Source organism: Physcomitrium patens, chromosome 14, assembly GCF_059467195.1.
Source record: "Physcomitrium patens ecotype Gransden chromosome 14, ASM5946719v1, whole genome shotgun sequence".
Classification (NCBI taxonomy): domain Eukaryota; kingdom Viridiplantae; phylum Streptophyta; class Bryopsida; order Funariales; family Funariaceae; genus Physcomitrium; species Physcomitrium patens.
The window spans coordinates 13,775,443-13,802,500 of NC_143423.1; the positions used below are offsets into that span (position 1 = coordinate 13,775,443).

The 27,058-nt window shown below is 42.3% G+C and overlaps 5 protein-coding genes across 12 annotated transcripts in view; 4 read left to right on the forward strand and 1 right to left on the reverse strand.

Moving 5' to 3' along the window:
* Nucleotides 1-392: 392 nt before the first annotated feature.
* On the reverse strand, nt 393-5,714 carry LOC112290963 (L-galactono-1,4-lactone dehydrogenase 1, mitochondrial). Of its 2 annotated transcripts, none has more exons than XM_073538703.2 (8): nt 4,987-5,714; nt 3,438-4,206; nt 2,711-2,958; nt 2,240-2,425; nt 1,848-2,052; nt 1,429-1,725; nt 1,040-1,180; nt 393-934 (listed from the first exon to the last, which is right to left on the reverse strand). In XM_073538703.2, the coding sequence occupies exons 1-8, from the start codon at nt 5,109-5,111 to the stop codon at nt 758-760; spliced, it is 2,148 nt and encodes a 715-aa protein (XP_073394804.1). In that variant the 5' UTR covers nt 5,112-5,714; the 3' UTR covers nt 393-757. The 2 variants fall into 2 exon arrangements, with proteins under 2 accessions (XP_073394804.1, XP_073394805.1); XM_073538704.2 differs by having other exon boundaries at nt 4,980-5,713.
* Nucleotides 5,715-5,918: 204 nt separating this feature from the next.
* On the forward strand, nt 5,919-7,515 carry LOC141046177 (uncharacterized). Of its 2 annotated transcripts, none has more exons than XM_073538706.2 (2): nt 5,919-6,419; nt 6,530-7,515. In XM_073538706.2, the coding sequence occupies exons 1-2, from the start codon at nt 6,181-6,183 to the stop codon at nt 6,906-6,908; spliced, it is 618 nt and encodes a 205-aa protein (XP_073394807.1). In that variant the 5' UTR covers nt 5,919-6,180; the 3' UTR covers nt 6,909-7,515. The 2 variants fall into 2 exon arrangements, with proteins under 2 accessions (XP_073394807.1, XP_073394808.1); XM_073538707.2 differs by having other exon boundaries at nt 5,923-6,338.
* Nucleotides 7,516-9,931: 2,416 nt separating this feature from the next.
* On the forward strand, nt 9,932-12,370 carry LOC112290968 (uncharacterized). Of its 2 annotated transcripts, none has more exons than XM_024537862.3 (8): nt 9,932-10,474; nt 10,726-10,810; nt 11,017-11,100; nt 11,249-11,288; nt 11,449-11,520; nt 11,622-11,696; nt 11,818-11,852; nt 12,010-12,370. In XM_024537862.3, exons 1-8 carry the CDS (start codon nt 10,459-10,461, stop codon nt 12,134-12,136), a joined length of 534 nt encoding a protein of 177 aa, XP_024393630.1. In that variant the 5' UTR covers nt 9,932-10,458; the 3' UTR covers nt 12,137-12,370. The 2 variants fall into 2 exon arrangements, with proteins under 2 accessions (XP_024393630.1, XP_024393631.1); XM_024537863.3 differs by having other exon boundaries at nt 10,151-10,342.
* Nucleotides 12,371-14,358: 1,988 nt separating this feature from the next.
* LOC112290965 (purine-uracil permease NCS1) lies at nt 14,359-17,947 on the forward strand. 2 transcript variants are annotated; one of them, XM_024537858.3, is made up of 4 exons: nt 14,359-15,387; nt 15,886-16,135; nt 16,374-17,438; nt 17,656-17,947. In XM_024537858.3, exons 1-3 carry the CDS (start codon nt 14,731-14,733, stop codon nt 17,087-17,089), a joined length of 1,623 nt encoding a protein of 540 aa, XP_024393626.1. In that variant the 5' UTR covers nt 14,359-14,730; the 3' UTR covers nt 17,090-17,438; nt 17,656-17,947. The 2 variants fall into 2 exon arrangements, with proteins under 2 accessions (XP_024393626.1, XP_090112084.1); XM_090255958.1 differs by having other exon boundaries at nt 14,504-15,387; nt 16,374-17,414.
* Nucleotides 17,948-21,050: 3,103 nt separating this feature from the next.
* The window catches only part of LOC112291695 (histone deacetylase 5), a 6,487-nt gene continuing 479 nt past the window's right edge, over nt 21,051-27,058 (forward strand). The window contains exons 1-13 of one of the 4 annotated variants that reach the window (XM_024539494.3): nt 21,051-21,508; nt 22,054-22,258; nt 22,650-22,796; nt 23,183-23,295; nt 23,421-23,632; nt 23,865-23,929; nt 24,102-24,269; nt 24,412-24,501; nt 24,801-25,110; nt 25,355-25,710; nt 25,939-26,132; nt 26,483-26,606; nt 26,867-26,931. In XM_024539494.3, coding sequence (XP_024395262.1) covers nt 21,372-21,508; nt 22,054-22,258; nt 22,650-22,796; nt 23,183-23,295; nt 23,421-23,632; nt 23,865-23,929; nt 24,102-24,269; nt 24,412-24,501; nt 24,801-25,110; nt 25,355-25,710; nt 25,939-26,132; nt 26,483-26,606; nt 26,867-26,931 — 2,186 coding nt within the window. In that variant the 5' untranslated portion in view covers nt 21,051-21,371. The remainder of the gene's footprint in view (nt 21,509-22,053; nt 22,259-22,649; nt 22,797-23,182; nt 23,296-23,420; nt 23,633-23,864; nt 23,930-24,101; nt 24,270-24,411; nt 24,502-24,800; nt 25,111-25,354; nt 25,711-25,938; nt 26,133-26,482; nt 26,607-26,866; nt 26,932-27,058) is intronic. The other 3 variants (XM_024539495.3, XM_024539496.3, XM_090255959.1) reach the window with 3 other exon arrangements.

Below are 27,058 nucleotides of genomic sequence, written 5' to 3' on the forward strand. Positions count from 1 at the left end.
GTACATTAAGATTTACCTAGTTTCTTCTCTCCCTCTCAACCTTCCTACACGTTGGCATAGATGTTTAACAACAAAAGCATGAATTCTGTGGATTCAAGAGTACATCAAAGTGACCCATTAACACACTTCGTAAAGGAGAATGCACCACTCTTCAACTGCAGGTTTAAGAATAAACTTCACAATGTGCTGCTTCTGAAAGTTGTCGGTAGAATTGACTATTTTAAGCAATGCCGTTTTTGTGCTCTGACTTCAAGCTGGAATGACAAATTCGATTATTTGTTTCGTGATGTGAGTGTTGCATAATTAGGTGGGTGCAAAAGTAGAAGAATCAGCCCATGCAAGGATCAATGGATCATGTCAGAAACTCCTTCGAAGGTTTAGAAGCGCACCTGTGGATCAAGAGCCTAGAATTTGTGTTTCAGCACATTCCCCAGAACGGATTCAAGTTACAATTCCTGATGCGACCACTATCATGCACCGATGATTTGGAATGGTTTTTCACGAGTGAAGTTAGGCTCAACAGTCAAACTATTGGTGATCCCCCTACTTGGAACTGGTTGTGCAAATAGAGCTTGAACAGAGAACAGCGACAACTTTACTATCCAGCATGTGCCCAAGGCTGCAGCATGACTGCATATGAGAGCGTCGACAAATTCCATGTTTCAGGACCTTGGAGTTGGATTTCACAGATCCCCGCTTTGTTTGCCTACCACGACAAGCATTTTCTCCATTTCAGCTCATGGTATGAATACCAAAACTATGTTGACGTTTGAACAGCTTCTGCACTCTTGCGTGGGAACAGCTTCTCAACCACGCCATTCACCAGTATGTTCTTTGGGTCGAGCTGCTCCCGGGCCTTGTAAAATTCGTCCAGGGGATACCGATGTCGAAGTCGTTCTCGTACCCACGCCAACGCATTCTCGTTCGTAGGAACCTGGGAGAAATGGTTTACATCAGACAAAGCTCTTCCATAAATAGAGCATTACGCAGGTCTGTCCGGTGCATATCAAAACAACAAAACCATGAAGTCATTGCTTACCTCTATCTTGGCCCAATGCTCATGTGCTCCATACGAATCCCAAAGTAGATACTGTGTAGACTTTCGGTACTCAAAAAAACGTTGCGTGATAGCTTCCCTTTGCTTTTCATCGGCTGTGGGCAGATACATAATGATGCCCACCTGATCCATCCAAGTCCACATTTCAGCACCTAAGCAAAAATACGACACCGAGACATTTTCGGAAGAAACTCTGAAGGCCACCTTAGATGAAGTGTTAATAAGTCAACAGCCTAAGACACCGTTCCTAAAGACGTGTGGCGCATTAAGCGTTAAAGAAATCTAAAAACCATACTACTTGGTATACACAGATGGAATTCAGCAAGCGTGAACATTTCTTGTTTCGCTTGAAGGTCAAGGATATATCTCACCCATGAGTAAATATTATCTGGAGAGGGATCAAAAGCTGGACTAAGGGGGCTTCGACTCCTGGCCGTCCACCGCTGTTCAATGGGAGATGGGGCAGGAATGCCTTCCTTCTTGATGAGACCCATCACCTGCTCAATGAACTTCAAATCTTGCATATCTGGTTTTTGAATAGTGCCAGTTGGAAAACATGTCTCAGAAACCCACTGCTGACCACCACAATCAAAGCCCAGAATCTCGTCACTCCAACCCACCCTGATGCCCTCACTCTTCTTCCAGTACTCTGATTCCACTTGATTAACCTGTACAATGAAACCCATCAAGAATATTGCCAACAGGATCGTACATGTAATGGAATGCAAATAAGCAAGTTAATGTTTAATGCGGCACTCATCCAACCAAACGCAACGATTAGGGCTCTCACTTTGTTGACATGGGCCGCGTTGAGAGGGTCAAATCCGAGAACCTTGTCACGAAGTTCAGTGAATGATAAAGAATTTAGCTCCTCATCTGAGAGATGTCCGAGAGGCTCCTTGCTACCTCCACCAGTTCCACCCCACATCCCAGACTCTACTTGAGCAGTTTTCGGGTCTTGCTCACCATGTGACTCAGGCTCGTGTGACTTCGGCCTGTCAGACGGAAACAAGCTCCACGTCAAGCTGAAAGTTGGTCCATAAAATACCAGATTCCGTACCTATCTTCAAGCGCATACTTAATAGAAAGAGAACAAGCCATCAAAAAGACAACATTTGCCAGCTGGGAGCCACCTAGCAAAGCCAAGGATAAGGATGAGGAAGTGCTAACAAATCCACTTACAAGTATTTTGCAGCAGTTTCTTTGTATAAAGATCGTGCTCCACTCAACCTCTCATCCATGCTGTATTTTGGTGATACCTCCTTGGGTTCTTGGCCCTCTTTCAGAGGATTGCATTGAACCACTACAACTGTATCTGTGTTAGGAATCCACATATACCGTAAATGCTTGTTCTCTTGTAGCCATTTCCTGCAGTAAAAGTTTAAGTAACCATAGATTAGTAAGTTATCAGTTGTAGTAGATGCCTTTATTGACACTTAATACTTGACCTGATTAATTTACTGAATAAAATAGTGAGCAAAGTTGCCCATTGCTAAACCTCTAGTAAAGCAGAAACTATGAATGATACAATAAATGCCTTCTGAATAGGATATGATGAACAAGATGCGTGCATCAAACGAGGACAGATGCACATTTTAATACAATACAGTTGCGTTGATTCATAGGTGGCTATTGCATGGTCTAGATTCATACTTGTGATTTCTCTTCACTTGCTTCATGTTGGTAACGATTGTTTTCTCCAAAAGCTTGTGAGCTTGCACACATTGCAGCTCAACTTCAGCAACGACACCAAGAGCACCCAAGGCACACCGCGCAAGGTAGAACAAAGCTCCATCCTCAGGAGAGAGGTCCAAAGTTCCCTTGCCAGGAGTGACCAGCTTCAAACCCACTACCTGCTCATCAACCGGTGGTAGCTTCGCCCCAGTTCCATGGGCCCCAACCTGTCAATGTTCCCGCCATTCGGATTAATTCGAACGTCAAAGTAATACCCCAAGAATGACACCGTCAAAATAAGATCGAATAATCTCTATGCGTGCAAATTCTCCTACCGAAATTGAGTACAAAGAGGCTATCAGTAAGGGTCCATTATCAAGCCATTGAGAAAACGACATTCCAAGCATGCAAGCGCCCCTAACATGTTCACTCTAGGCAAAGCCAGCCTTGACATCCACACAAGGTTTGTTCAGAGAATAGAAAGTCTAAAATCACAGGTTATTCCTCATCGGAATCAAGTCGTGAGAATAAAACAGCATTGGGTTGTTAGGGTTTATGACGTAAAAGGTTGCCGAGATCGAGAGAAAGGACACAGAAGCGGACTAAGACATCGCAACAACTTTGGTTACAACTCTCGACACTCTCAATGTGAACAGTTTTCGGATTTCCAGCGTAAATCAGAAAAGAAGGGATACGCACAACTAACTTGAATAAATCCTCCGATCTGCTGCTCACGGATGGAAGCGTAATTCTGCAGAGTGAGGCCATAGGGTCGCAATGCCTCCACGACTTCGGCGACGCGTGCGCCTGCTTGCACCCTCACCTTCTTGGTCTCCTCATCAACACTTATGATCTTGTCCATCAACGCCAAATTGACCATGCCTTCGTCGCTTAACCCAAGCCCATTCGGCGACAACCCCGACCCAACGGGCCGAAGCCGCTGGCCGTTGTCGTGTGCAAGCTTTACTACCTTTTCCAGCTCCTCCAAACTCTCGGGCTGGGCGTACACACTAGTGGTGGCCGAATGTGTGCCACTCCAATTGGTCACCGTATGCTCATCAGCCGTAAGAGCGGGTGGAGCCGCCCCACCTCCTCGTTTCGGGTGAGGATAGTAGAAGTATGTTAAGATGGCCGAACCGCCTAAAAGAATTGTGTAGCCAACGTAGCGACCATACCACGGGAATGGAGATTGACCAGGCAATTGAGCGGTGGCAGATGTTGCAAACCCTCGCACTGGCCTTCTGCATGGCGCAAATTTTGAAGCTGCGGATGTGTCCCGGAAAGCAGGAATGGACTCTTTTGCAGCTGTTCTTATGTTCCGAGACAAAACTGAGCCGAGCAAAGTACCATTGCAAGAAAATTGGGATTGCTGAGCAGTGGGTTTGGGGAGAGTGGCAGGAATCTGAAAGTTGGATGTGGCACTTGAACGCCTAGCGGCCGCATTCGCAATTTGAAGCAGCTCTTTGGCAGCTTTCCTGCGACCCACCATTGCAAGAGCTCTCTAACGCAGACTTCAAACCCCTGACCCCTAAACAACTCTCAGGTTATATCACTTCGCAAATACTGGGTTTTCAAGGACTCATCATCATCTCCTACAACACCAATCTTTCATGTGAATCCAATAAAACGTCAAAAGTTGCCAACCTAAGTTCGCCCTAGATCCCCCGCCAGAATGACGGTAAACCCCAATCAATCATTTGCGAACAAGCAAACGGATAAGACGTGGGCCAAATACGAATTAAAAAGGGGAAAAAAGGTCTTCAACACAACTGCAATATGATCAGACTCGATCACCGCGCCCCCAGCAACACGCACTGTCAAAGCATGCCAAACAAAATCCAACACCTAGTCGAGAACTCCGATGAGACAGTATTGCGCACACACAGAAGCACACAGTTGAAAGCATTCACAGCGACTGCATCATACATCGATGAACAGAATCAGTATGAATTTAAGAAAATTGCTGACACCATACAAAAAATATCGAGCCTCTGCAAATTATGAACTCTATGTTAACTTGAATGTGGTGGGACCCGCAGCATCTTCCACTCTGCAGACCTCGATTGCGAGATGTTTACGATGCCCAAGCATTATTGGGGAGGTCTGTCGTATCGTAGAAAAAGCTAACATAAATGACAATTTCTCATGCTAAAGCGGTGAGATTTCTGACCTTATTCCTTCAACCCTCAAAACAGGGGCCGAGAGAGGGCTACTGAAGACACATTAAGGTCAGAATCCATCAACTTACAGCGCACCATTTTTGGTTGAAACCGGCATTCAGAATATTCGAAGACGCTCCTGACAAGTTGTCTACATGGGCAAGCCATGGCCACAGTCGCTTGGCGACAGCAATGCCATGAAGCCCGACTCGCTGCGCCATGGCTGACACGGTCACTAGAACGAGAGATTCTTGTGACAATTCACTGTTGCAGCCTTAGGGAGTCCCGCAGCACGGACATGCGTTGATATTCTGCGCATCTTGAGCAAAGCTCGAGATCTTCGCCCCTTAAAAGACATTCTACACATCGCAAACAGCACAACAGTTGTGCAATCGGAGCTGGTAACCACTCTCACAATGCTCTTACAAGTGGGCTCGCGGCCATCTTATCTGTCTTTGGGGTGCAAGTTGTGCTAAGTACCACAGAGCAAATGTGAGCTGTTAAACCTCAGATGCAGGTCAACCCTGTGAAGATGAATAATTGAGTTTTCCTACGCATCTGTGTTAGTAGCCGCTGATGCGGTTTACGGTTCCATTCAGAGAAGGTTAAATACATGTACTAGCTTGACCTACTTGCGAGAACTCTAGAAGGAGAGGCGAGGAGCACTAAAAGAATCTGCGCTGAAACTGAAACTTCTGCGTAGTGTACCAGTGAAGCACAGACCTGCGGTACCGGACTCTGCAATTGATAAAATCATCGCACCAGCATTACGGTATTTGTGGTACAATCTCAACCATCTGAAAAGTACTCTTCAACCAGGTTGCTGAATGATTTTTGCTACCAACCTTTTCTTGAGTACTGCTGGTCAGTTTCCTTTGAATAGAATCCCTCGTGAAAAACCTCTTATGAGAACCCAGGTGAACTTGAATCCTGCTTCATGCACATGACCGCAACAAAGGATTTGGTTACAAGTGCCTGCGCTGCAATAGCACCACGCGAGCCATCAATCAAGACCCAGCTGCGGTCGCTCAGCTGCTAGACTCAATTGACTGCCAAATGGTCAGTAACATATACATGTCATGACATCATTCGAATCCAAAAGCCACGCCTCCTCGCCCAGGTCTGTTCAAAGTCGAGCACTAATCAGGATAGTTTCAACGATTCTGCATGATACGTCACAATCGACATCACAATAGCCATCCGAGGTTATGTGGGTGGTGGGAGGGGACATAGCAATGAATATGATAGCGTAAAGTGGGTTCATGATGAACAAAGAGCGAATAGATCTGAATGCAAATGGCCGAAAAGGTGAGGATACACGCTAGAACCCTGAAGAAAACCCTAAGTAACATATGGAGCTATCACCAAATAGGATTGCGCGCCTGCTTGGAGTCGTTCCTGAAGAGCTCAGAATCCTCACGGGAGTATAGGAAAACAATCATAACCAAGTGTGCGCCTCTCTATCACGCTGTTTCTCATCCCTGTAGCTCCAAACAGCTATCGCGCCAGGGCAGCCGAACTCAAGTCTCGTATGAGATGCAAAATTCTCGCATAACATGTTCATGACAAATAGTGTTCTTAATATTCTAAGGCTCCATCATGATTTATTCTAAAAACCGAACCCTGTGCATCATGACAGTGACACAAGACCTTCGCCACTAGCCATGAGCATGAGCACCAAATCGAGGCCGGGGGCTCCGAAACTCTCAGCACGAGCACTGGAGAAGGAAGGCTCAGACAAACAAAACAAAAGTAACAGAATGAGAGAAGATTTTTCGGAGAAGAAACCAGAGCAGAAGAAATCTGTCAATATCAACGTACCCACTTCCACCAAATACGACTGGTGGACACCTGATCCCATTACAGGTGTGTACGTCCCGGAGCATTACCATGGGTGCGTCACCACCGCACCACGAGAAACCGTGAGGACAAGTTCAGGAGGCTCTGGCGCATCGCATGTGCGGAGCGAGACAGATCTCGGCAAGGACCAAGGCCCTTGGTTCAACAGCATGGAATAGCTTCCCGACCTGGAACGCCACAAGAAAAAATAATCTTCATTTCAGTGATGCTCACAACTTTGCGGATCGAACACATCTCGTCCAATTCTCATCCGGTGCTTGCCCCAATGAGATCGAGTTTCTGCAAGGACAAATAACAAATTGGTACCCAATATGAGAGACTCCTCTCTTTAGCTTTCTGGAAGGACAACCATAGCGTACAATCGATTGGAATTGGTAGAGGGATTCAAGTCATCGTTGATTAATCATTCAGTCTGGATTTTGGTCGTACTTTGTCTGCGGTAGGGGCTTGTGGCTGCCAGTAGAACAAAATGCGGGGTCGGGAGCCATTCATCTGTGCGAGAAACAGCCATCGCAAGAAGTTGATGCTGGAAGGTTTTTGGGAGAGGCACCAACCTCTGTCAATCCTCCAAGCTGCAAAAGACATCGCCTGTAATGGCAGTGAGAAAAACTGCTGCAGAGGCCAGGGCCTGATAGAAAAGGCTTGTTCTGTCGAATACTGTGGACATGCTTAGGAAAGCTCGAAATGCCATCAATATAGATGGACACATGCATCTCTTGCAATTGCGAAATGCAACCAAAATGAATTGTGGTCACTTGCATATCACCAAGCTTCACTAAATCCGCATACATCACGCTGAGAACTTACGCTGTTGCCAAGCAATTCAAACCCAAAATCTTGAACATCTGCAAGGTTGTCACTAGGATGAGTTATCGACCACTCGGTGACAGCTGCTTTGAAGCACGGGGACTCGCTTTGATGGCTCAATTTGCTGGTTCATTTCGAGTAGAAATGTCACCAATTGAAAGATCTGTTACAATGTCTGGAAAAATTCTCAAAACGATGCAGATTAACGAGGTATTTCTGCTCTGCAACGGAGTACACAGAGTCCTCAAATTAACTAGAAAAGCAATCAGTCAGACCTCACAGAAGAACGTATTCTCCGGAATATAAATAAAAGCGAATGCTCCAGTTGCTGCACTGAAATGCTGAAAACGACATTACGTGGTCTTGATGCGGCTGCGATGGATGAATCTACTGCCGAGTCAGTTTGTGGAGTATTTGAGGCTTTCACGTGAGGAATGGCGTTCTGAAGTGCAACCTCAGCATGAGCTTGCACTGCAGAAGAGAATAATCAGCCAAAGCTAACCAAAACGCGGTACTTTCCGAACTGCCGACCTTGCTATCTATACGAATTTTATGCAATGAATTAATACTACCATAGTCGTTACAGCAATCTCACTATCATGACAACACCTGTTTAAGTGCCCCAATATCATGAGCTCCATCACCATGTAGAAGAGTCCCCTGACCCACATCTTTCAGTGTTGTCAATGTACGCTCCTTCCGATCAGGAACTATCCTTAGCAAACACCCAAATGCGAAACATCATTTCGTCAGGTGAATTATGCGCGCCCTGTAACTACTTCAAAAGCTCCATGAAACACAGAGCTTTTAGATAAAATTGTGCACCAACTGATATGCAAACTACCATTTAATCACTAGTCCATGTACCAGTTTTTCGAAAGCAGCAAACATCGACCTGTCAAAGACTCCAACATATAAAGTTCATACGACAAAGCACAAAACTCATGCAAGTAACTCATTCAGTGACATCATCTACAAATACTAAAGAGGACACCAAAGCTCCATTAGAAGTTCAGGAGGAATGAATGAAGTGATCATGAGAGAGCAACTAAAAACAGTTAATATTTAGCTTCTTACTGGATCTTCCAAACAAAGCATTGTTTGGTTGCATGGTCAGCATCCGGCAACCAATCAAACAGAATTCTACATGAAGAAATAATGAAGAGTATATCAAACCTTTCAAAGTGTAATGAAGCGTTTCACACCAATACTGTGCATGCGAGGTTTCCTTGAAGACCCTTGGTAGGGCCAAAAATTGAACAATACTTGTATGTTCGTTCTGCATCTGCTAAATTCTGGTAAGTTTCGTTCATTAATCAATATATACTTAACTTGCTTCAACTATGCTGATCTTGCCTGCTGGCGATGGATGTGCAAGTGATCAGGATTTAACGATACTAAAATCTGATGCAAGATCGTTTCTCGATCTCTTCAGAGCTTTGACTATACAATTGCTTTAGTGTTTCATGATCACTGACCATATGACGATCAATGACGGACAAATCATTGTAGATTGAAAACAGAATAATATAATTAAGCGATCAGAGCTCAGCTACTACCTCACAGCTACTATGCCTTGTGGATGAAGTGATTTACTGCAGGTGAATTTGATATGGGGTAAGTGTCGTGGGCAAGGTAATGTAGACAGTTCAAAGAGATATCACATACATGAGGTGTTTGGGAGTTTAAAAAAGGACAATCACTTATGTGTCGAACCCATTTTGGATTCTCAGATCTTCTTTCGGTACACTTGCATGGACGTCCTCTCAGGGTATCACACCGAAAGGCTGACATCACGTCTGTATTGATAACACGCGGAAATACCGAATTACTTCCTGGCCTTGTTCATTCCGAACTTCCATGTTTTCTACGGACTAGTTGCCCCTTTTTACGATCCAGCTATTTCTCTTCAATTTCGTCAATGAAAAACACATCTGAGGTTAATGGTTGTGCTGAATGAATTTGATACTTTGCAGTGTCAACGGCGAATCAATGTTCACCAGTCACAGCTCCGCAAAAGGTGCTTTGTCAAACTTGTGGTACAAGCATCCTCAGCTTCACGGAGCGCATTAACAGCTGCCCTGGAGTTTGTTCAGCTTCGACACTGGACTAAGGGAGGTCTTAGACGTCTGGGTCGATGAAAGAATTTTATAGAATATTCTACCTTGAGCATGGCTTGGTATTCAAAGGCACACTTTCGAATGGCACAGTGGTGCCGGTCAAAAAGTCCACCAGAGACGTTTCTCAAGTCGCGAGGTACAATTTCGTCATGAAGTCGGAACTTCTGTCCAGGCTCAAGCACAAGCATCTGGTGCGCCTGGTAGATACGTGAAATTCTCTGGTGTGGTGATGCTGCTCAGACTAATCGCAACGATGCTGGGTTTCAAAGAGCACTAGGTGCACAATCCTCGGTTTGGGATCAAGCAATCACATTGGTTGTCCAAAGGGGTCAATCCTTAGATCACCTGGGGTGGACCAAAAGGTGAAAACATACGTGTCATGTAGGGGCAGTGACACAAAAGTCTCGCGTTCTGAATGCTCCACTTGTTCGTATCTGCTTGGTTCAAATCAGCCAACAGGGTGACTGTAAAGCTCTCACAACGCATGTTAGAAGTGTCGAGGCAAGTAGAACCAAGTTCAGGTTGACTATTGTAGCCAGCATCGGCATTGTAGTCTCACGGTTTCTATTCAAACAGTTCTCGGTTAGCCAGTCTGCAGAAGTAGCCTGTCCTGGACCAGTGACTTGTTTTTGCTGTGTTAGAGATCTCAGAAGTTGCTGCAACAGGTGCGCATCATTTGCGGTCTGCGTCTGTGGGATTAGTGAAAGATCAGAGAGATCATTTTTATCTACAGGTCACCGAATTTGCAGGGGATATCCAGCAGTGTTGCTTAATTGTAGCCATGGCCGATAATAGGGGTGAGTTGAATTGAACGACTGATCCGTAGCACTCTAGTAGACGTGTTAGGATTTCCAGATATATTTGTTCGCATCTTAATTGCGACTGTAAGGCTAAACCAGACACAGGAATTGCCGGCTCTCCCTTTGAATTTGTTTCACATGTAAATAGATAGCTGTCTTACGTAACTAACTTCCATGGATTTTCGATTTTGAGTCCCGTCAATGTTCACTCTCACCATAGAGCGGGAATTGAGCTATGGAATGTGCAGGAACGCCCACGGGAATGGACAGCGTGGACACAAGTAAGGAGCTAGGGCGTATCGCTACTCAAATCATCCCCCACCTTCTTAATCTGTGAGCCATTCTTTCCTTCGTAATCGGATTGAGAGCTATGCTAACAAACAAGCCTAGACATGTTAGATAACTTTCACAATTTGTGGCATTCTGATTTTCCGGATTTGCGCTCTCTAATTTAGAAAAGATAAAATAGAGAATTATCACCATTTGGTCTTCTGTTGCTGAGAAACGATTCACGTTTTGTTGAATCCGCCATGTGAAAGATACAATTGCACATCAACAGCCGCTGATTACGAGATATACGCTCCAAATGCAACTTTCGAGGACCCTCTGATGCGAGCTCATGGGTAAATTACTGCTCAAATACCAGCGACAAATCACCGATTTTAAACTTTTGTGGTTTCTGTTGAGTTTGTTGCCGATGTACTCGGAGTCAGGAGCTACGGTCCGGAAGTTTATTCAGAGTATGCGATGCTGTGGTGGGTATGTATGCAGCGTGAGCCAGATAAAGTCAGCATTTTACTCCATCCCCAAGGTACTTGCTGCCACATTATGTGGAATTAAATCATAGATATAAACAAGCATCCATCAATCACTTTAACGAGGTCGGATTTCTAAACGGACCACTCAGTACTTCAGTAGAATGCAAGGCATCTTCTCAGACAAGTCCTCTGACTGTCGAAGAAAACTCGCAGGTGTTCAGCGAGGCTGAGATAGTTGAATACACGGTGGAATTAGAGGAAGACAAGACTCCCAGTTCCGGCGAGGTACTGACCCTCCCATGTTTGACCCAATTCTATGTCTTTTTGTCACCCAATGGATGCGAAGGGCAAGGATTGGCTAACATCGCTGAACTTGTGGGCACCAGATCCGGCTCGACACCCAGCAGCATTACAAGTTTCTGTCGAAGACGATCGACATGTCCTCCGTCATCAAACTCCGGGTACGTCCCACCGACAGGCCATTTCTCTCTGAGAGTCGCCTCCCTTTTTCAGTTCAGTGCATACCATAGGAGCCGCATGGTCTCACTCTCGTTGCAACTGACCGGATATCTTTGTTGGCAGGTGGAAGGGGGCAAAATTGTGCGCCACGAGGACTTGTAAGTGGGGTCACGCACCTAGATGACAGCGCCATGAATCCAATTGTTTGTGAGTGAGTGAGTGAGGGAGTGAGTGTGTGATTTTTGCAACGGGTCCAGGTGAGTGAGGGTAAGAGAGTGTGGGGTTGATGCGGAGAGTGTGGGGTGGGATTCGCAGGTGGGAGGGGAATCCGCTGTGGAACAGGCACACGGTGAGAGTCCCCCTGGTGGGGCAAGCGGTGGAGGCGTGGCGCCGCGGCAACATGCTCATCACCAACACGCTCATGTGCTTCGGCAAGGACTGACACACCCTGCTCGCACGGATGGACAGATGATGGATGAATGTCTATAGTTTATGAATGGGTGGATGATGGATGTAGTAGTGACAACTGTATGGATGACTTGTGGATGATAGTTTGTGGACGATTCGATCGTAGTTCTTGGTATCGGTGGATGAATGTTTTAGATTCAAAGTCGGGGATTACAATTTATTGTTATGATTAGATTTTATTTCTTCTAATTTTTTTTAAGTTTACAAATCGTGTGCATTGTTTACATGGTCAGAATGACATCAATTTTCCACGATGAATTTTTTGATATGGATGTGGAAGTTTTGTAGTGTGAATTGTACTTGTGGGTTTTTAATATTAATATGTTGACTTGAATGATCATCTTACTTAAGTGGGATAATGTTGCTTCAAATATTTGGTATAAGTCCCTGGCATGTTTTTGTAAATAGTAAACTTCGTTTTCTTGGATGTACTTTGAGATCACATTTGTTGCTAATTATTTTTTAATGGTTGTTATTATTGGATACTATTTGAGTTATATTTTTGTTTCCCTATACAGATTCTCCCATGAAATGATGTTCTGCGTCAAAAATAATTGGTGTGCCTACGATATGCTAAAGCAATTGATTATACCTCTGCACAATATATCTTTCTATGATTAAAATTTGAAATTGGTTATTTAATGAGATAATCATACAACACTTGTTCACTTTTCATTAACTAAAATAAAATAATTATAAACAATAGCTTTCTACAAAGTTGAAATACCTACAGTTGTTTGAAAAGAAAACTAAACCTAAAAAATTAAGAAAAACAAAAAAAAAAAAAAAAAAAAAAAAAGTAACATACACGCATAAGAACCTCGTCCATGTATTTGCATATAAATATTCTTAATTTCTAAAATATTAAGAACATGCATCATATTTTTTAAGGTCTTGATTTTGAAAATATTTTACATTGACATCTTGCATAATCATAAAATATTGTTATGGAAGGGCGTGGAAAACAATACGTGCATATGATATATACATGGGGGCTCAACATGCAGAAGTCCGAAAAGTAGACATTTCTATTTATATCAATGTGTGTATATATATACATATATATATATATATATATCTATATATATTCATCATTCTAATATATATTTCCCAGAACATAAAGCCAACACTGATATTATTAGCGCTATTCCGAAGCCGTGAACAGAACAGTATTTATGCAGGATGTTCCACAAACTTTGGACTCGAAACATAATAATAGAAGTACATGAGTATATAACTCGAGTTATAATAATATATTAATATACTTGAGTTATCATAATTGAGCCATAACACAACTGCAGTCCTAAATTCAGAATATTGGAGTTATCTGCATAAGTGGGTCTCTTTCATTTTTACGTTCTTGAACACAATATATACAAATAATTCTCTTTCATATACACTTATGTACACATAGACACACAAACACTGACACACACAAGTCTGTATTGTGCGAAATCATAGCCTTTGTACTGCACTTCATACATCATTTCCAGGACTATTCAAATGTTACCACAGTTTTCGGAAGGACCTCGTTCTTGTACACTTGCATCTTGTGTTTAAATATTGATTGTTTTCTCAACTACTTCTAAATCAGCCAACCATGTCGAAAGAAATGGTGAAAATAAACCGCTTTTCAGAAGGAATTAAACACCACCGAACACCCAATGCAGCTAGTCATCCACGGAAATACACATGACAAAACTATAAGAATGACCCACACAAATAATAAATAAACAGCTAACTAAGTTTAAGTTCAGGGAAAAGTGATGTCACCACTCGTTCAAAAAAGTGTGGCATGTATTCTTAATTATCAATTTTCCAAAACTTTAAATTGAATTTACTCACAAATTAATTAGCATTTTTTTGTTTGTTTACTTCAATTTATGCATTGCTTAAAAGAGTTTCACGGTGGTTTTTAGGATTAAAGAGTTTAATTGAACGGATGCAAAACTAGTTGAATTTTCATCTATCCACGCTAGATCGGCATTCGTTCATCTCAACATGAGGTGTCGGTACACACCCATCCGTGGTTGCGCTATTGCCATACGTTTTCATGTACATTCATCTAATCATGCTTGCGTGATTTGTAGCGCTGAGTGATTGTGCGACTGAGAGCGACCAATCCTCGCAGCGCGTTTCGAATCACCACAAATTTGCGAGGTCGCGGCGAGGCTCGTCCACATCTTCGCAGCCACGCGGGCCTTCGTTGTGCTTTACAGGAGCAGTGTGTCCAGCGCTTCCAGCAGCTTGTTTGTATGCCAGTTACAGTCGCTGCTTTTGTCGTTAATCTTTCAACACTCGTGGAGGTTTTCTTGTGTTGGATACCATCGCAAATGTATTCGCTTTAAGACTCTCAAGTGGGCAGACAGAGAATGGAATTTGTGTTGTAGAGTACTGGTTTGAAGGATTGTGTGGGAGGAATCGTGATTCGGAGGTGAGGTTTTTGCATTGCGATGCGAGTCTAAGGGTCTCGTAGTAGTTGATGTCGTCTTCGAGCTGTAGAATTTTAGTGTTGCTGAATGAGTGCGAGATTCTTGTGTAAATTGGGTAGTTGGCTCTACATTTGCGATGGTATCCATTTTTGGGCAGTTGGCAGTGAGTGATGACAAGGATGTGAAGAAGGAAAGGCTGCTGAATGAGAGATGGAGTGAGGAGTGTGGTCAGAGTTCGGAGTGTGATGGAGATAAGGCAGGTGGTTGCCTCAGGGGGTTGCTGGAGCCCATTGCTACGCGGCTGCCCAGTAACCCAGACAGCTCTCTGTTCAACGAAGATTTTGCACCGACTATGCCAGCGGACCGGATTTTTACGGTCTGGGACATGGCGTGTCTCTGGATAGGGCTGGTGATCGGGGTGCCGACGTATTATATGGCTGGGAGTCTAGTGGAGTTGGGTATGTCGTGGTGGGAAGGCATTGTCACAGTTTTCATTGGGAATATGGTGGTTCTTGTGCCCATGGTATTGATCGGTCATGCGGGGACGAAGTTCGGGGTCCCGTTTCCAGTGCTTGCCCGTGCCTCTTTCGGAATTCGAGGCGCCAATGTGCCGTCTCTGTTGCGCGCCCTCGTTGCTTGTGGGTGGTTTGGAATACAGACATGGATTGGAGGACAAGCTGTTTTTCAATTGCTTAACGCTTCTTTAAACGGAAGCTTAGCTGGTAGCGTGGTGCCGTGGTTGGGCATCAGTGCAGCGGAATTTGGTTGTTTCATGGCCTTCTGGCTGCTTCAGGTACGTGTGGCTCACCAATTTCAGCCCTCACTTTCTTTGAAGCTTTGCTGTATAATTTGGGAGCGAAATGAAATTGAAGCTGTGCAACCGTGTAATTACCTATTGTTTGATTTTCCCCTCCCGATGTTACAGAGTTAGCTTTAAATAATTGTGATTTTCCCTTCTGACTAAGAGCAACCAGTTTTTGGAAAGAACTAACCGATAACAGAGTTAAGGTTGGTTCAAAACCTTATACTCGGGATATAGATTTGCTGGATTTGGATTGACCGATTACTCTTTTGACAATGCTACCTGAATTGCCTTCCCCGTACATCATTCAAAAATGTGTTTCTTGCGCGAATGTAGCAGAAAGTCCTACAGAAGGAACAGAGACTGAAAGGTTGGGTGTTCTTTAGGGGTAATTCAAATTTTAAGTCAATGAATCTCTGGATGGCACCAATTTTTATGACAAGCTGCCGTTGGGCTTCTGTACGATTCTCATACGAGTTTGGGCTGCAGGTAACCATAATCTCCCATGGTATTGAGAGCATTCGGAAACTAGAAAACCTCAGTGCGCCAATCCTCATAGCTCTATCCGGGGCATTACTTGCTTGGGCTTACGTTCGAGCAGGAGGATTCGGACCAATGTTGTCAGCTCCCTCACAGTTCATCCCTGGAGGCCCAAAAGCAGGCCAGTTCTGGCAAACCTTTTTTCCAGCGTTAACCGCTAATGTTGGCTTTTGGGCTACGCTGAGTTTGAACATCTCAGGTGAAGCTGATGTTCCCACCTCTTTTCCACAGTTGATTCTCGTTTTCATCTCTGAGATTCTAAGTGCATGCAACATAGAGTTCAGAAGCCAAATCTATTGGAATGCATGATCTTTGAATCACAGAGCAAGTATTGATAAGCGGTCATGTCCACACGTAAAATGGCTAGTGTGATAGTGGGCTTCTGGGCTATGTATCTACATTCAAATGTTGAGTATCTTATCTTCATTGTGTTGCAGATTTTACTCGATACTCCAAAAGCCAGTCGGACCAGCTGACGGGCCAAGCCATAGGATTACCTCTTTTCATGGCGGCGTTCACTTTCGTGGGCCTCGCAGTCACTTCGGCTACTGTGGTGATCTTTGGAGAGGCTATTTCGGACCCTATACAGCTGCTGGCTCGTATCGATGGCTTATTTCCTACTCTCCTATCTCTTTTGGGAGTTATTCTAGCAACTCTGAGCACAAACATTGCAGCTAACGTTGTGGCCCCCGCCAATGCTCTTGTGAACTTGAACCCATCATTCTTCTCCTTCAAAAAAGCTGGCCTCTTCACAGCCCTTGCTGGAATTTTGCTTCAGCCGTGGCGCCTAATTCAAACTAGCCAAGAATTCATCTACACGTGGTTGATCGGATACTCCGCATTATTAGGACCTGTGGGAGGGATCATGCTTGTCGACTACTTCGGGTTGCGAGCCCGCTCTCTGAATATTGACGATCTCTTTTCTTATGACAAAGGCGGTCTGTATTGGTACACAAATGGTTACAATGTTTCAGCTTTGGTGGCCCTTGTTGTGAGCATTGTCCCAAACATCCCGGGATTCCTGGCCTCCACTGGGGCGCTAGACTGCCCAGAAGTCTTCACTGTCATATACAGTAATGCCTGGTTTGTTGGGTTCTGCTTAGCTGGCTTTGTCTATTGGACTCTACCGAAAAGGCATCTGCTAAGTCAGTGAGTAGGTGAGGCATGAGGCAGAAGCAGACTGGTTTTTGCTCTGAATCCTCATGGAACCTTTGATTCCGTTATTATCATGCAGACAAATTATCATATCGGAATCAACAGACCTCATACCTCCGAGTCGCACAATTATTGCCCTGCCTTTGCACTAGTCTTATGCATCCTGAGGTCCACCTGCAGTGAGCTTCCCGTTTCCATGATCGTATTGTTTCAAGTGAATGTGGATGCGCAAGAATAAAGTTCAAGGACTGGCATATTATTCTTCAGCGGGATCTGGAATGTTGGAACTGTGGTCCTCGACAACAAGTTGAAGATTCTGTCAAGTACGGCGACTACAACTGCACATGGTCCGTTCATTTATCTTTTTTAAACTTATAGTGCTAGTTACTTTGCTTCAGAAGCTGCTTTTCAGTGTATGATGCATCACGAGATTCACCATCTAATTGGATCATGGCACAATGATCACATAAATTCTTTGAACCGTAATTTTGCAGTGGAACCCTGCAGGTAGTTTGGCTATTCATGAGCTCTAACGTGTTTTGTGCTTTGTTCTGTCGGATGCAGTGAATAACACATTGTGCAATCGTGGAGTCGGACGTACCGTTTTGTTGGGAGTTGAAGAGGGATACTGTTAGTTAAAATTCATCTCCTTATACACGCATCCCGAAGATTGAAGTTTTTCCCCTGTTTATGCGGATTGGTTCACAGAACTGTTAGTATGTTCGTCATGACAATCGCATGTGATGGAATTTAAATGTAAGCACCAAACCAACTGTTGGATTTGGCATGATGTCTTGTATAGGATTGCGAAAAAGCAAGTTCGGTTAATCTGATGAAATGAATACATAAGATTTTATATCGACCTGTGCACTTTGCTCAGTCCCTCGCGCTCTCTCCACTTTACATCCTCACTATGTTTCAATGTATTTGTGTTAATTAATGAACGTTTTACAACGTGCACACCGTCTGGTCATAGGGAACCCATCAGGTTGAAATAAGCTTAAGAAAATAATGTCGCCATGATCGACTTCAGGTGTAGGTTGTCCCGACTTGCCAAGACCTAACGACGTCCAGGTCCAACCACCAAGCCAAACTTGGCCAGACCTGAGAACTTGTCAATTTGCTCCAACTTCTTAGGGTTTTGCGTTCCACCTCTTGTGCTTGTAATTGGTTTCTCCAACTTATCGCTTCCTCTTGTAGAACTAGTGCCAACAACTAATCCTGTAGCACCTATACCCACACTTAAACTTTTCCCAGTTGTCGACCTTGTTGTGAAAACCTTACAACTATTTCCCATTAACTGATCTGAAGGTTTAGATACTATTTCAGCGTGTGCGCCAATGGTCTTTGCTGGATTGGGGCTTTCTTGAAAGTCTTGGCCCACTGAATGACTCTCTTCATTGTAATCGTGGCGTTGAGCAGGATCTATCAACACATGGTATGCTTCTTGTACTCGCAGAAACTCGTCTGTTGTAGCTTCTTCATAGCGTAGAGGGTTTTTGTCAGGGTGAGTGGCAACTACTCTGCGCAAGTATGCTCTACGAATCTCGTCCATAGTCGCATCCCTTTCCACCCCTAGACAAACGTAATAATCTTCAACTCCTGTGTTTGTGTTTCGACACATGTCACTAGTTTCCATCTTTCTATCAATCTGTGATACAAATCTGTCTTTGTGAACATTTGAATAGTCCTGGAAATGATGTATGAAGTGCAGTACAAAGGCTATGATTTCGCACAATACAGACTTGTGTGTGTCAGTGTTTGTGTGTCTATGTGTACATAAGTGTATATGAAAGAGAATTATTTGTATATATTGTGTTCAAGAACGTAAAAATGAAAGAGACCCACTTATGCAGATAACTCCAATATTCTGAATTTAGGACTGCAGTTGTGTTATGGCTCAATTATGATAACTCAAGTATATTAATATATTATTATAACTCGAGTTATATACTCATGTAGTTCTATTATTATGTTTCGAGTCCAAAGTTTGTGGAACATCCTGCATAAATACTGTTCTGTTCACGGCTTCGGAATAGCGCTAATAATATCAGTGTTGGCTTTATGTTCTGGGAAATATATATTAGAATGATGAATATATATAGATATATATATATATATATATGTATATATATACACACATTGATATAAATAGAAATGTCTACTTTTCGGACTTCTGCATGTTGAGCCCCCATGTATATATCATATGCACGTATTGTTTTCCACGCCCTTCCATAACAATATTTTATGATTATGCAAGATGTCAATGTAAAATATTTTCAAAATCAAGACCTTAAAAAATATGATGCATGTTCTTAATATTTTAGAAATTAAGAATATTTACATTATCTTTGATGTTGAAGAAGATCTACTTATTGATTTGATTTTGATTTTTTCTGTTAAAAATTATAATAAATAACTCTGATCTTATTATTAACATATTAATAAAATATGCTTGAATTGATCAAATCTTACAAAAATTCCCTGTGACATCGAGAGAGGAATTGCGGCCTTGGAATGATTTTCAATACATATATTTTTCTAATAAAATAAACACATGACATGTATTGTTTATAAATAAAAATGGAAATAAATCATTAATACATTTTAAAAATAAAAATGCTGCAAGCATTGCATTTGTCGTGAGTTATCTAAGGTATATGTAACTAAGAATAACAAAATAACATGACCTCCTGTAAACTGCCAAAATTTTAAAGAGCCATAATTCAATTATAATTTTTTATAGTCAAGCAAATAAATGATCTGTGAACAATGATGTAACAAGCCTGCAAGAATAATTATAATTTTTTTCTAAATCAAATTCTAAAAAGATATGGGTTTTAGGAAGGTATGCCAACAAAAGAATGTAGTATATATATAAAAATTGATACAACAAAATAACTTCTATATTCTGAAAAATAATGTTAGAAGATTACTGTTTTCCTTTTTTGCATTTAAGATCTAATTCAAGATATTAGGAAAATCAAATTGTAGTATATATTGTATTAAATATATAAAAAAGTAACAAGATTAATTTTGCAACCAATAAATTTTAATAGAATATTAAGATTTGAAGTAACAAGCTTAGTTAGATAACTCTTTTTAAAGAATGTTCACAACACCTACAAGTAAAGAGCTTTGAAATGATGTTCAAAATTCATGACACCTGGATAGAAAAATGTACAAATTGAAACATTTCCATGCTTTAAAATTTTAAAATAAAAAAGATCAATGTATTAAAATAGTCTCTGAATAAGCATTAAGGTATACAAACAAGAGTCACCAAATCGAGCGGTTAAAAAAAAATTACTATATATATATATATATATATATATATACACATATACATAGAAAGAGAGAGTTGTTTTTTTTTTTTTTAGAATTGCACATACCCAACATATGAATATTTCAAAAAAATATAATTAATATTTTTTGAAAAAATACTAAAACTCACAATTCTTATTATTAATTAATTTTAAAATAATTTATTCTCATGGGAGGATTTAAAAGTAATTAATTATGATATCCCGGTTACATAGAACAAAGAAACAAAGCATCTAAAAAGAACAAACATTGCAAATAAACACCAACTAAATAAAAAATCATGCCTTATTCCAATTTTATTTATTTAAAAAATTATAAGGGTCTAATAATATACTCATTGTATGAAAATGATGCAATTGCAAGGGAACAAACAGCAATTCTTACGAAACAGAGAAAAATAAATAGATGTTTAAGGGAAATCTAGAAAGGAAAAGATGGAGTGCCCCCCCGTCTTTTTCTTACGGCAGGGAACGCGCGGATCCCAGCCATGCGAACGCCAGGCACAGGAGAACGAAAAAGAATGAAGAATCTCGACGATCGTCATCCATCCATGTGGGACGCCTCCGCCCGCGAAGGTCCGCGAAGGCCCGCAAGGGAAGAGGGAGTGTTGGAATCAGTCAGCCTAGAATACGATACGAAGGAAAGCCGTAGCATGCTTCCATAGCCATCGCCATGCTGCTGCTACTGCTGCTTGATCTTCTTCGCTGCCTCGACGCCGTTTAGACGTCGCTCCGTCCCCCGTCTCCTTCCTTCCTTCCCCCCTGCCATAGATAGCCTATTCCTCTTGCTGCCATTAGTGCCGATATTTCTCCAGCTCGCAGCACTTGGATGCCCTCTCTGCTCGGGTTTTTTGCACCCCGTTTTAGCGCGCGCGCGGATCGCTCCCATGATCGCGTTCTGATCGTTCGGAAACTCTCGGGATTGCAAGAATTCGTTGCGTTGGTCGTGGTGGGCACATGGCTTCGCGAGTAGGCCTGGTGTACGATGAGCGCATGTGCGCGCATGAAAATGTGGACTCCGACGACCATCCTGAGCAGCCGGCTCGAATTACGTCTATCTATCAACGTCTCAAGGCGGAGGGAGTCGTGGACCGGTGCGTTGTTGTCCCCGAGGCGTTCACCTCCCTCGTGCAGTTTTGGTTTACCGATGATTTATTTATTTTATTTTGTTTATTTTGTTTAGTTTTTGGTCTTCGTTCTCGTTTGTTGTATTCTGCGGAGCTGAGTCGTTGACATTGTCCTATGCCTCGAATTTGTCCCTTTGTACTTGAGGTGCCGGAGATCATACTGTTGTACTTGGGGTCATCGAGACAATTTGATGCGCTTACGTTGCCCCGTCACTTATTCACGAGTATTCAGCCATAATTTGTTGCCGACTGTTTTCACTTTCTTGTCTCATTTAGCTACATTTTGCTTTGTGGTTCTATGTCTTTGTTAAAACCGTACGTCCGTAGAGGATGATGTACTCTTCCCATTCGTTAGGGTTCATTTTTCTTGCAGTTTTCTGGTTGATTGAAGTGCGACATAGCCATAATGATTCTTCCCAGCAAACCAGTTTTGTACGCTGTAGTTTTTGGCTTGAGTGGAAAATAGACTGCGAAACTCAAGAGTATCTAATCTTGCAATTTCATTATACCAGATGTGTACAGGTTGACGCGCGGGAAGCAACTCCTGCAGAATTGAGCACAGTGCACACCGAGGATCATATTAGCCTTATGCAGGAGCTTGGTCATAAATCTTTTGGCAAGAAAAAGCGTAGGCGGCTGCAGGAAACTTTTGATTCGATTTATTTTAACGAGGGGTCTGCTGTAGCTGCGCTATTAGCTGCTGGATCAGTTATTGAGGTAAATACGCTATTGGCAAAGATATAAATTAAGCAGTTACACGTTAATACTATTATACGTAATGAACAGTATATTATTACACATAAATATAGTAGTGTAGTTTACCGATAACTTTCCTTTGTTGTTCCACGTCGCCTACATTCTAGCTTTAGTTACTGCTCCAAAAGCTCACTGAGACGCGGAGGTTTATAAGGGTCCCTGTCTACATTCCTGTGACACATATGCTTGATTTTAGAACTTGTTGTTAGAACTTGTTGTTAGTACTCGTGCCCGCCCGTTGTCAGAATGCTTTTAAAGTTCTTGCTCACATTCACGGCTTGGATTCGCGCCAGTGTTCTGTATTTTCTGAACTGTACTAGTATCATGAATAGAGTTGCGCCATATGCTTCAGGTTGCAACCCAAGTAGCTGAGGGAAAACTGGCATCTGGAGCATGTGTAATAAGACCACCTGGTCATCATGCGGAGGCCGATCGACCAATGGGATTTTGCCTTTTGAACAATGTCGCAGTTGCGGCTCATATACTGGCCCATGAAAAGGTAGTGAAGTTTATTGGAATGCCTTACATGTTGGTAACGCTTAGAGTAGTCACCTCTGAAGTGGAGCAGGTTTGCAGCAGGTTGGGATGATTATCAAAGGGTTACAAAGAATTTAAAATAAAAATTGTCGAGAGAGTTTCAGAGAAAGTTTACCCTCTGTCAATAAGTTTCTCTTATGATGGTTTCCGTTATTGTTGCGAATGGTAGTGGATATGGGTTGGTTGAGAAGTAGTGGGCGAAATTGTTACAGTAGAGCCCTTTCCTGTCAAATGACTATCTTAATAAACTCCTCGAAGTCGAGGAACTACGACAGATGCGAGTCATAGGCTTCAATGATTGTTGCACTAACTGTAGTTACTCACAAGTTATTTCCTGGCCGTTAACAGACAGAACTTGGAGTCAAAAAGGTGCTGATTGTGGACTGGGACGTGCATCATGGGAATGGTACACAGCACATGTTTTGGACTGACCCCCAGGTTATGTACTTCTCTGTTCACAGGTACTTATCGTTTTTATGATTTCCACTATGTTCTCTGCTGTAAACACGAGAATGAAATTTTCGAGTTAGGAATTTATTTCGACACTTTTAGTGAAGTGTCTCTGGCATTTTTGACGTGTGTTCAGATTTGACCAGGGGAGGTTCTATCCACCTGGTAATGACGGTAACTGTACTGAAGTAGGAGGCGAGGAGGGGAAAGGTTACAACATCAATGTTCCATGGCCAAACAAAGACTATGGTGATGCTGACTACTTGGCAGTTTGGAAGTATATTCTCATGCCAGTAGCTCGCCAGTTTAACCCAGACATAGTTTTGATCTCAGCTGGTTTTGATTCTGGTAAGCCCCAAACAGACTTAATTTACACCTAGCAAACGAAATATGGTGGATATTGGGAACAGTTGTTCTAGAATGTTTATCATACACCGTTTATGGTTGACCTGGATGTAGTGCTTGGTTTGCTGCTGCTTTCAAATACTCTCTAAAGTACGACATGTAATTTGACGTTATGGTTTATTATCATGGGATGATTTGTGAAAGTAAAATTCTAACCTAGAAAGTCTGCATACAGCCAGAGGAGATCCTTTGGGTAGGTGTAACGTTACTCCTGGTGGGTATTTTCAAATGACACGACAGGTAACTTTCATGTTTCTTAGTTCCTGTGGAAGCTCGTATATGTGCATTGGAGGTGAAAGGTCGTTTCTTTTGTCAGTAATGTTGTTCGTGATTTCCCTGATTTAGCTTGTGCTGTGTCAGTTTCGAATATTCATCTGTTTTCAAGCTTATGTTACCCTGATGATTTTTGCAGTTAATGGAGTTAGCAAATGGGCGTGTGGTATTAGCCTTGGAAGGTGGCTATAACCTCACTTCCATATCAGAATCCTACTTAGCATGCATGCAAGCTATGCTAGGCGATTCTCCTGTGTTAAAGGTTGAACACGATCTTCTTCCGGAAACATTTCCTGTGATTAAGGAGGTATTGCGATCGGTCCCTTACCGCTGCATATGCAAATTACCAGTAAATGCAGTGATTCGTCTTCAAGAATTCTAATTTTGACACTCAACAGCCAACCACCAACATAATTCATAGGATAAGGCAAGTTGGTTGTTTGTTGCAGGTACGGAAACATCTTCAGATGTATTGGCCTATTCTTGCGGAAGAACCGTTGCCAGTGCCTTTCACACCTGCCCCTAGCTTAGCTTCCAAGGTAGTACCTTGTCTTCAACGCGACTTCTGCTGTGACTTGGTGCGGTTAAAAATTTGGTTTTCGGATTGTCTAGAGTAACGAGATTTGTCCATCTGTGAGCATCTACTAAATTTAATTGGAGCACTGTAGATTTGTACTGTTGCATTTATCCGTGCAAAAGTTGAATGTTTTTGAAGGTCATTTCAGGATTTTAACGATTTATTTATTTTTCGTGTGTGTGTGTTGAATTGGTCCCTTCGTTTTTACCTTTGATCAAATCCAATGTTATCAATATTTTAATCTAATGTTGTTGTTTTTAGTCGTCAACTTTGCAGGAATTGGAAGGAATGGTTATTGAAAGCTTAGACGAGGATCAGCAGTGGCAGACTCCTCCACAGCCTGCTATTATACCCATCACGGATCTCATTGATCTACTGTCTAAGTTAAGAGCCTGGGATGGAAGCTCGGATATTGTTCATGATGAACCAACCAGCTCGACGGTTATAACATCAGATGAAAAGGGGAAAAAGATTATTTCTTCGGGAGAGCTAAGCTTTGCGGGAATTTCAGGACCTGAGGATATTGCCACTGTTCTTCAACTGTCCGGAGCTGATTCATCTTCCTTTGCAGGTGTTTCCGTAAGGCCAGGAAGTAGCTTAGAAGTAACCGATAAAGAATATCATAACAACATGATCTGAAGACACTCTATGTTTAATCTTCATTTGCAAACATTGGCTTATGAATGAACCATGCAACAACCAGTTCATCACATCGTCAATCGATTGAGGCTTGTGGTGACTGCTACAATGGAATTGGCATTAGCGCAAATACTATCGTAGTCACATGTGCGTGTTTTTCATGTTGTTTATTGCAGGTGAAGGGGATGGAGGGGCTGTTGAGGATGAAGTTGCGACGGGAAGAATGGAGGTGGAATCAGAATTCTTAAGGAGTCCGTCTGGTACGATGGAAGGAATCGTCAACACAAAGGCTGGTAAAGAAGAGTGGAACGCATTGGGAAGCACACGAAAAATAGTTCAAAACATGGACGAATCTAGAAATGAGTTGAATGCCTCAGGAATTGATTCTTATCGAAATGTTTCCAGTGACTTGAGCAGTTCAGAAGAAGCCTCTGGTGCTGGTGATATAGTGGAACCTAGCTATATGTGGTACGCTTGTTATGGATCTAACATGTGGAGGCCACGGTTTATGTGCTACATACAAGGAGGAAAGGTATGCATATACACATCTGCCGATTGTGAATAAACTTGTTTTCATTGGATACGTTGAAATATTGAAATTAAACTGAACTTGTAGGGGACCGTCAAAGAAAGAAAGAAAGAAACTCGATTCAGCTATCTGGGTGGGTAGGGGACGAGCCCTAGTCGGAGGTTCTTCAAATTTTTGGATATAGTTCCCTGAGCACATTTCCTCAGTTCGGTTTTGTTGGATTGTGTGCAGGTAGAAGGCATGTCGAGAACGTGCATCGGATGCAGAGACAAGTCACCTCCTCTGGCTTCAGAATGGCTATCCATCCCTAGTCGCTTGTTCTTTGGACATGAGAGCACGAAAATGTGGGGTTTGGGAGGAGTTGCGTTTATTGATCCTGTTCCCGAAGCTGGTATTCTTACTCATGTTCGAATTTACAAAATCACGTGAGTGCTGTTCCCTCATGTTTGGTGGCTTGTCTTTCATCATTACTAATTACTTTCACAATTAGCATGTCAGTTGTTATTTTTACGTTTAATCTTGATTTTATAAATAGTGTGTGATAAGGTCAGGGCGAGGTTGTTTTGTTGATGACTTGAAGCTCTTTGCACATCTATTTTTGGATAGCATTGGTCACTCCATCGTCCTTGATAACTTCATCCGGGAACCGAAATTATGTTCATTATGTAGCGTTGTGCTGCTTATTGACCATTTGCAATGCTGTGTTGCCGAGAATTACGCGTGTAGTATCGTTGAATTTTGTTTTTACACATTAATTCGTAACTCTTGATTTCAGGATGGAGCAATTCAATGACGTTCTTAGCCAAGAAAATCCTGGCAGAGTTGAGAGATCATGGATGACTGGTAGGCATATTGCGCAATTGAAGAAGGAATCTCGTCACTTTTTGGATATTTTTGAGGTGAATCTTTCACGTAGCTGGCTTCTCTACAGACGATGGACTAATTTGGGTTTTAGCTGTGGCATGTTTTCATTTAATAAGCATAGACCGAGAACCTACACTGACGTGCTGTCAGGCTTATGTATCTCTGTCAATTCGAGCATGAATTTTCCTAACCACGGACTTAACTTTAATGTTGCAGATTTTATGCAGTGTTGGTTGATATATATATATATAATTTACTACTAACTCATTTGCTTCGTAATTTATTGTAATCGCAGGACGAGTGGTATGGAACTGTGAAATACCTCGGGGAGAAAGACGGTCTTCCAATTTTAACCTTCACGTATGGATCATGTTTAGTCACTACAATTGTGAATGATTTTATATTGATCTAATATTGTCTCTTCATTGCGTACCTTTAATCAAACTGGCCATTATTTAAAATGTCGACGAGTCGTATAAATTTTATC

Bases quoted from the DNA above. Each gene is read 5' to 3' on its own strand.
- LOC112290963 (XM_073538703.2), bottom strand. From the start codon at position 5,111: ATGGCGCAGCGAGTCGGGCTTCATGGCATTGCTGTCGCCAAGCGACTG. The intron at 2,426-2,710 runs GTATGAATCTAG...CTTTTACTGCAG, and splicing joins CAAGTGAAGAGAAATCACAA to GAAATGGCTACAAGAGAACA. The intron at 1,181-1,428 runs GTGAGATATATC...TGGATGGATCAG, and splicing joins CAGATAATATTTACTCATGG to GTGGGCATCATTATGTATCT.
- LOC141046177 (XM_073538706.2), top strand. From the start codon at position 6,181: ATGCAAATGGCCGAAAAGGTGAGGATACACGCTAGAACCCTGAAGAAA. The intron at 6,420-6,529 runs GTATGAGATGCA...GCATCATGACAG, and splicing joins GGCAGCCGAACTCAAGTCTC to TGACACAAGACCTTCGCCAC.
- LOC112290968 (XM_024537862.3), top strand. The intron at 11,697-11,817 runs GTACGTCCCACC...CTTTGTTGGCAG, and splicing joins CCTCCGTCATCAAACTCCGG to GTGGAAGGGGGCAAAATTGT. The intron at 11,853-12,009 runs GTAAGTGGGGTC...TGGGATTCGCAG, and splicing joins ATTGTGCGCCACGAGGACTT to GTGGGAGGGGAATCCGCTGT.
- LOC112290965 (XM_024537858.3), top strand. From the start codon at position 14,731: ATGGTATCCATTTTTGGGCAGTTGGCAGTGAGTGATGACAAGGATGTG. The intron at 15,388-15,885 runs GTACGTGTGGCT...TTTGGGCTGCAG, and splicing joins TGGCCTTCTGGCTGCTTCAG to GTAACCATAATCTCCCATGG. The intron at 16,136-16,373 runs GTGAAGCTGATG...ATTGTGTTGCAG, and splicing joins GCTGAGTTTGAACATCTCAG to ATTTTACTCGATACTCCAAA.